Source organism: Leucoraja erinacea, chromosome 26 (genome assembly GCF_028641065.1).
Source record: "Leucoraja erinacea ecotype New England chromosome 26, Leri_hhj_1, whole genome shotgun sequence".
Taxonomy (NCBI): Eukaryota; Metazoa; Chordata; class Chondrichthyes; order Rajiformes; family Rajidae; genus Leucoraja; species Leucoraja erinaceus.
Window position 1 is genome coordinate 19,348,905 of NC_073402.1, and position 14,920 is coordinate 19,363,824.

At 40.1% G+C, this 14,920-nt stretch overlaps 1 protein-coding gene across 3 annotated transcripts in view; it reads right to left on the minus strand.

Moving 5' to 3' along the window:
* stpg1 (sperm-tail PG-rich repeat containing 1) overlaps nt 1-14,920 on the minus strand; it is a 46,240-nt gene continuing 31,320 nt past the window's right edge. For all 3 annotated transcript variants that reach the window (XM_055656305.1, XM_055656306.1, XM_055656304.1), the window contains 5 exons: nt 14,483-14,662; nt 13,124-13,235; nt 11,420-11,600; nt 8,842-9,032; nt 1-622 (listed from right to left, as the gene is read on the minus strand). In XM_055656305.1, coding sequence (XP_055512280.1) covers nt 549-622; nt 8,842-9,032; nt 11,420-11,600; nt 13,124-13,235; nt 14,483-14,662 — 738 coding nt within the window. In that variant the 3' untranslated portion in view covers nt 1-548. The remainder of the gene's footprint in view (nt 623-8,841; nt 9,033-11,419; nt 11,601-13,123; nt 13,236-14,482; nt 14,663-14,920) is intronic.

Here is a 14,920-nt window from a genome sequence, read left to right on the forward strand (position 1 = left end):
TACTGTATTCATATTTATTAATTTCATATTATACATTTTTGTTCCTTGGCTACTGGGCGCGCTTGTCAGGTTTTTAAATAATTTACCTGCAATATATAAATTGACCAAACTTGATTGCGACTGCCTCGATTGTAGCAAAATACAAGGGGATCGTTCAAAGAACTTGAAAGCTTAAAGCTTTTCTTAGGGCTAAACTAAGCCATACCTTTATAGCTTCAATACATTGACAAATGTTAAAAATAATAGCTTCAGTGAAATATTGCCAAACTGAGCATAATAACTGATTGCTACAGAGCTGTACATTTTACCTGGAGGGATTCCTATACAGTCCATGCAGGAACAACATATTGCAGGTGATGCAGCCTCCAATCCAAAATCATGAATAACCTTCAAATTCTGATTACGATCATTTTTTTTCTACAACTCTATCTAGTTCAACAAAAATAGTACATGTCCCATGTGTGATGTAAACTGATTTGAAGTACAGCCAACAGTAAGTAGTCCCATCTGCCCTTGAATGGGCTCCAGCCTGGTTTTTCCATCCATATCTACAATGGCACCCACTTCCTATTAACATTGTACAGGAATGAATGTTTTTCTTTTTTCTTTGGCACATACGAGGCTGTGAAATGCAGAACAGATAAACATCCCATAAATACATGTTGTTTTCATATATATACACATTTAAATTAATTGACTACAGCCCAGTGGTATGAATATTGATTTCTCTAACTTCAAGTAACCCCGGCATTCTCCCTCTCTGTCTATCCCAACCCCACCTCCAGCTTCTTGTTTTCACCCAACAAACAGCTAACAATGGTCTGTTTCCTTCATCAGCGTTACTTTTTGGCATATCTTTCATTCATTGTTCTTTATCTCTACATCATCGACTATATCTCTCATTTCCCTTATCCCTAACTAGACTGAAGAAGGGTCTCTACCCAAAACATCACCCCTTCTCTCCAGAGGTGCTGAGTTACTCCAGCATGTTGTGTGTTTATCTTAATTATTTCAAGGTTGGCAGATATGGAAAATAACATCTAGGATTAAAGCAATCACCACGGGATAAAGGCACTTAATTCAAAACTGTGTTTCAATCTCAGTTGGGAATAACTTTTCTACTTAGCCTATGAATGTTTGTTTCAGATTTTCTAATAGTGGCATGTTTCAGAGGTTATTTGCAATATCGGGTCCCAACACAAATGTGAAAGGTTTTTTGAAGTTAATGCAACATCCCACTAAAGACACGATGTGTTCTGAAAAGTCAAGGATCGCTTCAATTTCTAATTAGGAGAGAAGATCAAAGTGAAATGATCCCAGTCACTCTTTGTCACCCTTCATCTCTCTGAAATGTGCAACGATTAGCAAATCTGAAAACCATTCAAAGTCTAAAGTAGAAAGGTTATTCTCAGCTGAGAGTGAAACTCTGTTCTCTTAGATAGAATTTAAATGCCCAAAATATGTGACTATTGCTTTAATCCTGGGTATTATATTTGCTATTTGCCAACCTTGAAATAGTTGGCAAATATCAAGTATATATACTCAAATTAATTGACTAATTATTTCCAGGTTGTCAAATATCAAGTCTAATACCTAGATTTAAAGCAATAGCCGCAGGTTCAGTGCAACAACCCCTAATTTAAACTCACTTTGTTTTCTCCATAGATGCTTTTTATTTGCTGGGTATTTCCAGCATTCTCTTATGTTTCAGATTTCCAGCACCTTGTGTTCTGCGTTTCACAGTTCAAAGCTCTCTGTTCCTCTCCTGTTCCCCTTTGCCTTCCTCTCATTGCACCTGCACTGGACAGATCAGCCAACAGGTCTTCACCACTCTGTCTCAGTTAGTGCAGCTTCTCTTGGCCTCCAGTCAACCTTAAACATCCCCTTTGTTCTCTGCACCTCCACACCCTTCTCTGTAATTAAGACATGCTTGTTTTCTAACTTCTCTCACTTCTGATGAAAAGCCATTGACCTGAAACATTAAATGCGTTTCTCTCCTCACAAAACACTGCCTGTTCAACTGGGTATTTCCAACATTTTTACTTCAGGTTTCACATATTCACAGTTTTCTGCTGTTCACCCGTGCTAATTTTGTCATGTCATTTGGCATGAATAAATAAACATAACTCTTGAGGCCTTACAGGTATACCTCAGTGAAACATAAGTATTAGCGGGGGAAGTTGCCAAGGGACTGTGTCTCCTGTTCAAGGAGTCTAGATCTGACAATCAGAACTTAAGATAAAGTATTTCACAGGGAGACGGAATTGTGAATCTTTGAAATTTCACGTCCCAAATGGGTATGCATGTAAACAAAAGCTTTTGCGCATGGAAAGCACACAAACAAAAGCTTTTCACTGTACCTCGGTACACATGAAAATAATAAACAAAACTAAACTACGCTAAATAACCATGAATGCAAAGTCATTATACTCAAAGCAGAAATAGATTGCTGCAGTTTTAAGAATCAAGGATTGTAGGGCTGGGCTGAAGCGTGCAGTCAAGACAAAAGATCAGAACAGGCATTGAATTATTGAATAGCAGAGGAGGTAGGAAGGCCCATGAAGCCCATTCCTGCTCTTATGCCTTACGATTATATATTCTCAGGATTCATATTTTCATTCCAATATTGGAATGTGATAGCCTATCCAGCTACCCAGACCATCACATAAATCATGAATTATGTCTCTAAGAGAACAAAAATAGTGAATAGTGAAAGGCCTGGATAGAGTAGATGTGGAGAGGATGTTTCCACTAGTGGGAGAGTCCAGGACCAGAGTCCAGCCTCAGAATTAAAGGACATCCCTTTAGGAAGATGAGGAGGAATTTCTTTAGTCAGAGGGTGGCGAATCTCTGGAATTCATTGCCACGGAAGGCTGTGGAGGCCAAGTCAGTGGATATATTTATGGTAGAGATAGATAGATTCTTGATTAGTACAGGTGTCAGGGGTTGTGGGGAGAAGGCCGGAAAATGGGGTTAGGAGGGAGAATAGATCAGCCATGAATGAATGGTGGAGTAGATTTGATGGGTCGAATAGCCTAATTCGACTCCTATTACTTATGAACAAAAGTAGATAGAAAAGGACCCTGATGTCCATTTTAGGATGTCTTCTATATGTTGGTCTTCATTATGCAAAATGCTCTTGTATAAACCTCCAACAATATTTGGAGGTTTGCTTTAGAAGCTCCTGCATGCCTCTAAGACCAGCAGCATTGCTGAAACTGTTGCTGGCTGTCTTTTGATTGCAGTTTTGCTCCTCTTCCAGGAACTACTTCGGGGTCATGTTGGGAAGGAAGGAAACCTAAAATTGACACCCTTACAATAAGCAAACTGTAGCAGAAGGCATAACATGTCCTTTACTCAACAGTTATCAATTTAAGACCTGAGCTTTAGGATGGAGGCATGTAGTTGCCTTTGAGCCAGATGTAGTAGTATTTCCAATGCAAATATTATCCCATGAAACTTACTTGCATTGAGCAGTGATGTGAAGGTTATTGTAATTTTCCCATAACAATAATACGCTGTTACAAGTCTGATTCTGTGCAAATGCTACAATTTCTCTGCAATAGGTGCAAAGCTTATCTGCCTCTCCCCACACTGTTGTGTTTAGGATGTGAGTCTTATGTTGACAAAGGATATGGGTAGGGATTTCCTCAATTAACAATGGCAGGAGCTAAAAGATGGAGTTGAATTCAGGTACATGCTGGGTTTGCTGTGATTTCCAGTCTCTTGACCAGAGATTTGTCTCAGTGAAACATTGGACATTTATTGACTTCCTTCCCAACACTGCAAATTGCAAGTAAATATCTAAAAACCAAAATGTTCCTTGATTTGGTGCTAATATGGCAAGACAGAGACCAATAATTCCATGCCAAGTTGCCATATTATAGGTATGTTGCAAAACCTACCTGAATCGTCGCTGAGAATCTGCCCCAGCCCGTGTGCGCGATTTTGGCGCTGTTTAGAGGGGGCGGGTTTAAAACGCGATTTTTACTAGGCTGTTCCAATCGAAGATGTTCAGCCTAGTAAATCATTAACGGAAAATCGCTGAAAGACCCCGTCGCAAAATGTATTATTAGTTTTATAGGCCTCGAATAATAGTTATAATAGTTTTAAAATCACTCTCTCAACCCGCGACCTCTCGCAGCCCCAGGGTTTTATAAAGCAAACAATTAAAGGTATGTACCTTATTTTTACATTAAAAGGGGCTTCTTAAGACCCCTTTATACAAAGTTTACTATAGCGAGTAGTTCATTTTGGGCTCTTTATATCCCGCAGTATTTTTCTGGGCATTTGAGGGCACAAATCCAGCGCAATGTGAACGTTCTAAACCAGCGCGTTCACAGGAACCCACTAGAAAGCTGATTTAAAATGGACTTTAATTTACAGCAAGTGAACACTAAATTCCTTCCATTTGGCCTATAAATTGATGTAAATGAGATTTAAAAATCATGTTTTATTGTGAATTATTTGTGAACATTATTTGGACACTTAGGCTATTTAAAAATGTTAATCATTTATTAAGAAATGGATAGATGTTTAGATCTAGTAATTGAAGTTTGAAATTAGCTACAATTGGGTAACTAACTAATTATATGGTAACTAACTAATTATTTTGGTTTTTAGATATTTACTTGCAATTTGCAGTGTTGGGAAGGAGGTCAATAAATGTCCAATGTTGGGAAGGAAGTAAATCTCAAGATTTATAATGAATGGTTCAGAACAATAAATGTCTTCAACAATTTCACACTACCCTGTAATGTTGTTAAACCAGAACCACTAGTTTCCCTTTTCTAGCTCAAGCTAATTCTAATTTGCTTTAATATAACCTCAGCACTCCGCAAAATCCTTCTGCTATATTTCAGAAATGCAACTCATTAGGTTATATGTTTTAGTAAACGACTTATCTTCTATACAAAAGAAAATCAGGGTCCAAATAAATGTCCAATGTTTCATTGAGACAAATCTCTGGTCAAGAGACTGGAAATGTATGTGGCACCTTATCGAAGGCCTTCTGAAAATCTAGGTAAACAACATCTACAGCTTTGCCTCTATCTGCACTGCTATTTATTTACTTCCTCAAAGAACTTCAGCAGATTCATCAGGCAAGATCTTCCCTTCACAAAACCATGCTGACTTTGGCCTATTTTATCGTCAACTGCCAAGTACAGCTTCTCCTCGACCTACGATGAGGATAGGTTCCTATAAACCCATCGTAAACCGAAAATATCGCAAGTCGAAAATGCATTTAACACATTGTGATCGCTTGACCGGACGTGACATGCGGCTCGCTGCCATTGCCGAGCATTTGCCGATCGTAAAGTCAAAATATCGCAAATCGAAGCATCGTAAATCGGGGAGCATGTGTACTGTGTATCCTCATCCTTTATAATTGGCTCTAAAATCTTATCAACCACTAAAGTCAGGCTAACTGGCATACAGTTTCTGCTCTCCTCCTTAGCCTCCTCTTGTACAGCGAGGTGATACTCGCACCAATCTTCAGAAACCACTCCTAACTCTAGTGACTCGAGATATCATGCAGTCCTGCCTTATAACCAAGTCTACTGCAGCAAGTTTTGTGTGCAGAAAGAGTTGGCCTGGTGTGAAACAAATTTTCAAACTGACCACTCTGTCCAGGCATCCTCCATTGCCAGAGTGAGGCCACATGCAAACTGGAGGAACAGCACCTCGTATTCCTGTTTGGAGGCTTACAACGCAATGGTGCAAATGTTGAATTCTCCATTTTAGATAACCTCTACAAACACCCCCTTTCCCCTTTTCTTTCTTCCCCAATCCCCCCACGTCCCTCACATGAACCCTGGCTGACTTTGCACTGGTTTCTCCCCTCTCCCACCACCTCCGCATGCATTCCTTCCTCCGGTTTCATAATTCACAACTTTTCTATCGTCCAGCTTCACTCTTACCCTTTTGGATCACACCTATTTTTTAATCTCTGGCCTTTGTCCAACAATGTGCCTATCATGATAAACCATAGCTTGTGTTTAACTATTACCGTCCATTCTTCATCCTGCCATCCTTCATCCTGTCTCTCTTCTAGCATTCGTTCCTATACCCCCCCTGCAATCAGTCTGAAGATGGGTCTCATCACAGACACCTCTCCATGTTCTCCAGAGATGCAGCCTGACCCACTGAGTTACTCCAGCACTTTGTGTCTTTCTTTGACCTTGCGTGAGTTAGCGTGATTAGCTCACTCAATGCACTGATTGAACACATTGGAAAGGAATTTGTCACAGTTGCACGTTATCTCATCGTCCTTTGTCCCAAAGTGTTGCTAAGAAATTCGTTAAAGAATAGGCAGCTCAAGGCTTTTTCCTTTCTCCCTTCTAACCCTTTTTTCAGGAAATAGTATTTGAATATTCGAGAGCCATTCCAGACTGTGCGGCAGGAAATAATTGACAGGTTAAAACCATAGGGAAATCAAACATGAATCATCAGGAGACATGAAGTACACTTTGGTGAGGTATCGCTTGTAATTCCTCCTACACTCCAAAGATGTATAGGTCTGTAAGTTAATTGGCTTGGTAGAATAATAAATTGTCCACAGTGTGTGTAGGATAGAGTTAGTGTGCAGGGATTGCTCATCGGCATGGACTTGTTGGACTGAAGAGCCTGTTTCTGCACTGTATTGCTAAATTAAACTAAAAAAAGGCAGCAAAACCGAAATTTTCCCAAGATGCAAATGACTTTGGAGGTGAATTAAAATAAAGTGCTTCCTCAATACAGTTCCAAAATACAGAATTTACATATTAGCTATATTTACACAATAGATGGCAACATGTAAAGGGAAGATCACTGAGGATCTACTACAGTAAACACAAAAGAATGACAAATATATACTGACTATTTTCTTTGTGCATTGACCTATCCTTGCAGCTGCTTTGCCTCGTGAAATAGCTGTGTTGAGATACCATGCAAGATTTTGGAACTTTCCAGGTAAATTGGAACAATGAGTTTTGATTCCTTTTAATTTCTCTTTATTTTTGCAGTCCTTCTTCTTGTGACAGCTCACAAAATATGAATTAATTGTTTAATTGATTGATTGATCAATTGAAAGATGCAGCGTGGAAGCAGGCTCTTCGGTTCACTGACCATCGATAACCCATTCACATTAGTTCTATGTAATCTCACTTTCACCTCCATTCCTGACATGTGTTGGGAGTGGATTTGAAAGTGGGATAACATAGAACGGAGGTGAATGAGTGATCGATGTTCAGCAGGAACTTGTTGGGCTAAAGGGCTTGTTTCCATGTTGTATCTTTTAATTGATTAATACAATCAAAATAAAATTGTGATCCTTAGTAAAGCACTTATGATTGTCACCAATGATAGAGCTATGTTTTCATGTTCATAAGTAACAGGAGCAGAATAAGGCCATTCGGGCAATCGAGTCTACTCCGCCATTCAATCATGGCTGAACTATCTTTCCCTCTCAACCCTATTCTCCTGCCTTCTCCACATAACCTTTGACACCAGTAACCAATGTGCATTCTGCCTTTCCCCCAATTTTCCGTCTTTCAATAAGGTGCTAACACTGCCAACAACACTCATTCAATTGTGCCAATTTGTCAGCATACTTTTTATAGATTCCTGAGATATCATAAATCAACTCTAGACTTTAAACTTTGTCGCAGTGTGATGCCAGTTTGGTCGTGAGTAGTCGCCCAAAGAGTCGTACCTTTTTCTGGTAACCGCTGGATTTTGAATATTTGGATATTTGGTAACATTTTGAATATTTTCGGCAACCTGCTGTGACTATGCCAGATGCCGGCAAGTCGCCGAAAAAATTGCGTAGGTGGGACAGGCCCTTGACTAATCAAGAACTAAGAATCATGCTGAGACTGAGGTCAAATTTTATTCGATGGACCTTCTATTATAGTGGTGATCTCATTATTTACTTGACTTTGGGCAGTTCCGGGGGACTGCTGAACACTAATAAAAGGTTGGGGCATAGGTAGGTGGAGGAGCTGGGGGTTGGTTGTAGGAGTGGGGGTGGTATCTGTCCCCACCTCCTCTTCCAGTGGCTTTGCTTTTAATTATCTTCCCAGGAAATACTTCTCTCAGACTCCAACGCACCCATTAAAATCTTCTACTTTCAAAAACAGCCCAGTGGTGCAGCTGATAGGGCTGATGCCTCATTGTGCCAAAGTGTGAAAAGATGTATCTCCAGACTCGGGGACAGTTTCATCCCAGCTGTCATCAGGCAACTGTAATATTCTATCACCAACTGGGGAGCTATCCTGACCTACCATCTCCCTCATTGGACATCTTCGAAATATCCTTAATCGGACTTTACTGGACTTTATTTTGCACTAAATATTATTCCCTTTATCCTGTATCCGTATACTGGGGGCGACTTAATTGTAATCGTATATAGTCTTTTTGCTGACTGGATAGCGCGCCACAATAAAGCTTTTCACTGCACCTCTGTATATATGACAAAAATAACCTAAACTAAAATGGTGCTGAATCAACTGATTGTGTGGAATGAGAAAGGAGGCACAAGAAACTGAAAGATGTACTCCTGCTAAATAATTGATTGAATTGCTAGAAAGATATAGCATGGAAACAGGCCCTTTGGCCCACCGGGCCCGTACCAACCATCCTGTTTAAACAAAGACAATATTTGGATGGTGTTCCATTCATGGCTGAAACATGATTCCTCATGGAAGCTAGAGTGGAGCCCTGTGTCTGTCACACTGAAGCTTGGGAAGTCGCCTCTCATTAATTTCTAAGAGTTCTATCAGCAATGAAAAACAACATTTTTTTTTTAACAGTGATAGATTACCCTTTTGTTCCTTATCTATGACAGCCAGAGTATCCTACCTGGCCCTGGAATATCTTTGTCTTGGACATTTCCAGTCCAGCGACTAGTGTTGGACACAAATGCTGCGCTGGTCATGTAGTGCTTTGGTGGATCATGAAAATTGGCCACTTCATAATAGCCGGGGCCCGGGGGAGTTGGGTCTCTGTTCATTGGGAACGGAGGTGCAGAAATACACATGTAATGTTTCTTCCTGGAGAATAAGTGAAATGCAACAGAACAAAATGATGAACAAGAAATATTCAGTCACATCATAATAAGCCCACTTGACGAAAGTAGTAAATTAAAGTCAGAGACTTGTGAAGCTGTTCACAACTCATTGGTTTTGCACTCAATCCGAGCTGTAGAATTTATACAACATTTATTTCACGGCTGTGCCGTTCTCCAGTGAACGAATTAGTAAAATACAGCAGGATCGTCACACTCCATCTGTCACTCGATTCTCTCTTCAGTCACAAGCTGCACACTGCACCAGAAAATTCTGGGGTGAGATTTTCTGCCTGTCTCCTGTTCCTTAAAAAATCTCTTTTAGTCATATGGTGGTGAATCTCTGGAATTCTTTGCCAGAGAAGGCTGTAGAGGCCGTCAATGGAGAATTTTTAAGGCAGGGATAAATAGATTCTTGATTTGTACAGGTGTCAGAGATTATAGGGAGAAGGCAGGAGAATGGGGTTAGGAGGGAGAGTTAGATCAGCCATGTTTGAATGGCAGAATAGACTTGATGGGCTGAATGGCCTAATTCTACTCCTATCAATTATGACCTTACGATCTTATCTTGTAACCCTATCGTTCCCGCGGGTTTCTGGCATGTTGTAGATGCAGAGCATCTGCCTGCTCCAGGGCTTTCACTATCTCAGGGTCAGTCGTGATTTGGTATTCTTGATTAAAACGGGTGTCAAGGGTTATAGGGAGAAGGCAGGAAAATGGGATTAGGAGGCAGAGATCTGCCTTGATTAAGTGGCGGAGTAGACTCGATGGACCGAATGGTCTAATTCTACTCCGATAACTTGTGAACGTCACTTGTGTACATCTTTCTGTGTGCCAGGTATACTGAGTAAGTTGATGTTCAATGGCCTTTAGAATGGTGATAGAAAAGATCCCACTAGTGGAACGACAAGCAGGAAAGTGATCTGAATCGCAAAGGAGGTGATATTTTATTTTCAAACATTTTTTGTGCTTTCCCCTCACCCAGCTCCACTCCCTTCCACTCTTCATTCTAACCCTCCCCTAAAGGGCCTGTCCCACTTGGGCGACCTAATCCGCGAGTTCTGGCGAGTTTGCCCTTGATTCATACTCGCAGTATGGTCGCCACGAGGTCGTAGGAGGTCTTCATAACTCTCCTTGACGCTCGAGAGTGATCTCCGCGTACTTGAGACCTCAGCTAGGTAGCGGCGTTTTTTTCAATATGCTAAAAAATGCCTGTGAGTAAAAAAAAAAGGTCGCATTGGAAAAAATCGATACTTTTTTTACTTGTAGGTTTAGTCGTAGTAGGTCGACATGTTAGATAGTCTTCATCATAGTCGAAGGGAGGTCGAAGGAGATCGAAGGAGGTCTCCACTATTCCGTGTCCAATTTTCCCGAAGTTAGTCGTGGCTGGTCATAGCTAGTCACAGTTTATGAATAAGGAGTTGGCCATTTAAGACTGAGATGAGGAAAAACGTTTTCACCCAGAGTTGTGAATCTGTGGAATTATCTGCCACAGAAGGCAGTGGAGGCCAATTCACTGGCGGTTTTCAAGAGAGAGTTAGATTTAGTTCTTAGGGCTAACGGAATCAAGGGATATGGGGGAAAAAGCAGGAACGGGGCACTGTTTTTAGATGATCACCCATTATCATATTGAATGGCGGTGCTGGCTCGAAGGGCCTAATGGCCTACTCCTGCACCTATTTTTCCATGTTTCTATATTTGTCTAATTTACCTGATCACTTACTGAAATGAAGATATTTTTGATGCCTATATACTTAGATACTCCAACACCCATTTGTTTTAGATACCCATGCAAGGCACTGTATTAGATTTTTAAATTGTTTCATATTTTCAAATATTGTACAATTCATTCTGTTTTACTTTTCACATAATGTATTACCTATTCATTTGAGGTGCTTGCATAAAATATATTTTATTTTATACTATATTTAATATAATTAAATCCATATATAATCCACATTGCACTGTCCATATATACAAAAAAGTTGAAAAGTAAATCAGATGTCATTATTAAGATTGAGATTAATATAATCTTTGCTCACATTTGGGCATCCAAGTACCTGGAACAAAGGCAGGTAAATGGAGTTCAAGTCTAGTTCAACCACAATAAATTTAAAAGGATAGATGGTGTGAGTTTCTATGCCATGCATATACCATTGACAATGTGGTTTTGATTCTCATGAACTGTACTGTGTACTTGGTCTACGCCATAGTTATTCTACACAGTTCACTAACTCCCAACCCCCAAATATTTAACATACACAAACAATAAAATCTTCTCCCCTTGAGAAAACTCATTGCACACAATTGTTTCTCACAGACCATTGTATTCATACCGAGAGCAACCACAGAAATGGAGTCAGTCACCCATACCAAGGATGCAAATATGCAAAATGTGTCCTGGCTTCTGTCATTGATTTGTACGGTTGATAGGTGGCCGGCCCTGGGCTCCTTGACTCGGTTGGATGCTGCAATCGCATGGTCTTGGATTTGAAAGAAGAAATGATTGCCTTTGGTGACTCTCTGGTCAAGGTGTGGTTGATTCTGTAATGGCCTGAAAAATAATTTTACAGCTGACGCAAAACATTGGAGATGATTAAAGCAGATATGTTTTGTTAATTATTGCCGAATAATAATTACAACAAAAGAATCTTATTATGCATAAAACTTCTTTAGCCTTTAGAGTTACAATGCGGAACCAGGCCCTTTGGCCCACTGAGTCCATGCCGACCAGTGATCACCCCGTACACTAGTACTATTCCACACAATGGAGACAATTTTTTACAATTTGCACCAAAGCCACACATCTTTGGACTGTGAGAGGAAACTGGTGCACCAGGAGAAAACTCATGCGGTCATAGGGAGAACGTACAAACTCCATATAGATAGCATCCGTAGTCAGGATTGAACCCGGGTCTCCAGTGCTGTAAGGCAGCAGCTCTACTGCTGCGCAACTGCTAGTAAAACTAGAAAATGTCTAATGCCTAATATCTTGCCACACAGAGGCAAAAGATTTTCCTGTTCAGGAACCATTTTGCCTGAGGTATAAAGAAGACCCAACGTGCTGAAATAACTCAACGTGCCAGATAGTATCTCCAAAGAACATGGATAGGCAATATTTCAAGCCAGGAACCTACTGAAGAAGAATCCTGACTCACAAAGTCACCTGTTCATGGTCTCCAGAGATGCTGCCTGACCTGCTGAGTTACTCCAGCACTTTGTGCCTTTTTTTGATAAACCAGCATCTGCAGTTCCTGATGTTACGTTCGCTATACACGGGCAATTAGTACACCCTAGACAATGTCATCCACATCCCAAAAACAAACAAAAACCCTCCAGAAAACTGATGTTATTCTCCATGGACTTTTCTTCTGTCCAATCTAACAATGATGCATTAATAACTATAATCAGCGAATGAACAGTCCGGCAGCAGAGATTAAGTAGTCAGAAATGAATTGACAATTTTGTAATTTGGCTCAGATTTTTGGCAAGTTTGGGTTCCTGCTCATTAAGAAACCAAGTAAGGAAAATAAAAACTGTTTATATTGTATCAGTGTGGATTCCAATTTTATTTAGGCATTCAGGAGAGATTAATGTTGGCCATCTGACTTCACAGTCATGTTCCATGAAATCATTACAGATAAAATGTCAAAACATTTCATAATGGGGGTTCTTATTGATTTAGTGTGAAAAATGGCTTTCAATCCTTTGCCACTTGTCCAATTTCTCTCCACAGCTCTACAACTCCCTCCATTAAATGGAAAATGGTTAGCAAATTTATTCTCACACATAAAAAAGTTACTGTGCAATAATTATTACTTTGTGGCAGCAGATCTGCATCCTTTTTCATACCATTGATGACAAAGATTGATAGCTAAAGCGAGAAAAGCACGCAATCGGACCGAAACAATTTGATCATAAATATGTGCTATTATTTAACACATCATAATTCATATTTTTGCTTCTTCAGCAGCTCAGCTGGTTCCACCAGTAAGGAATGCAGTCTTGTCATGTTACCGCACAAAGCCACGTACCTTGTGATTTTTCCTTTAGTATTTCCAAAATGTGCATACTTACATGGGGAGGGTCCGATCAGCCCCCGTTGTGGGTCTGTCACTCTCCTAGATTTTGATAAAAATGCTGACTCAGCAGACATATTGTTAACTTTCCCCAGAAAAACGTTGGAAATCTGGGAAAGAGAGTTGCAAAAAGTAAATTAAGTTCACCCAGTCCAACAATTACTCTCATGTGTGTCTCTCAGACACCCCACCGTCTGTTGAACTGAAGACATAATTTGGAACAACATCATTGTTTGGTCACAAAGGCAAGGCATTGTTGACTAAATGAGTAAAATAATATTAAAATTTACATTTTGTACCAATCAATTTATTCAAGAAGAGCAAAGAATCTCCATCCCCAACCATCACCACCATACGCAATATTGTTTTTTTTTTTCATTATTACAATAATGACAAACGTTGATTTTATTCCAAAAGTGGGAACAAATTACTGCTAACACAGTGACAAGTCACATGTTATTGAAGCAAATAATGATATTTTCCAGCATTGATCACGGACGCCTCCAGTTGTTGAGCTTCCTTGCACATTTGGATACTATTACATGCTCATTGGGTTAACGAGCCACAGTCATGTAAACCAACTAAAACAAAAGTTAATCCGAAGGAGAATTCCATGAATAAGACATTCTTTACTGGGCGGGAAAGTATGTTAAACAGGGTGTGTACAGTGGCCCAAAGAACATTTTTTTCCTAAGGGCCCACTGCTGCAAATTCTACTGCACATGAGACTGAAAATAGCATGCTACAAAAATATCTTGACAATGTTAATGGACTGAAAGCCTTTTCTCTGTGTAGACTGCCATCGTGTCACAGAGTTGTTTAGTGTAGAAATGGGCCCATCCAGACTGACCTTTTCACTCATCCACACCAACTAATCCCATTTGCCTGCATGTGCTCCTTATTCCTCTATGCTTTGCCTATTCAAGTTCCTATCAAGTTCATATCTAAATATCCCTTAAACAGTAATTGTATCTGTTTTCATCACCTCCTCTGGCTGTGAGATCCAGAGATCAACTGCTCTATGTATAAATCTTTCCATTTTGCATTCACTAAGAATAAGGGGTAGGCCATTTAGGGTGACAGATTGTTTAACCTAATCAGTAGACAGGCAGCATCTCTGGATAGAAGGAATGGGTGACGTTTTGGGTCGCGACCCTTCTTCGGAGTCGGGTCGAGACCCTTTTTCTATCCGGTGATGCTGCCTGTTCCGCTGAGTTACTCCAACATTTTGTGTCTATCTTCGGTGTAAACCAGCATCTGCAATTCCTTCCTATACATTAAAACATCAGTGGCTAGCTTGATCCTATTAAACAAAATATTAAGCAAGCATTAATCTTTCTTGAATTTCACAACTCACATCATATTCACTAGGGCCAGGTGTCCTGTTTTTGCTACTGTCCACTTTCATAGCGATGGGTGGATGGAACATGCTGCTGTTCCCTAAGTGATAGTCCATCTTTGATAGAATTGTAGAAGGAATGCTATATGCATTTGCTCCCGGAGTGTGGATAGCTCTTCTTCGTTCCGTACGGGGTGCCTAAACAAACAAAAACTGTAACAAATGCAGGAATAAGGTAACAACAGATAAGGTTTGTAATGGCCCCAGTCTGCACCTTAATTCAAAAACCTTTCCTATCGCAAAGCTAGCCCGTGGTCACAACTAGAACATAGAATAGTACAGCACAGGAACAGGCCCTTCAGCCCGTAATGTCCATGCCAAAGATGATGCCAAGTTAAATTGATCTCCTCTAACTACACGTGATCCATATTCCTCCATTGCCTGCATTTCATTGTC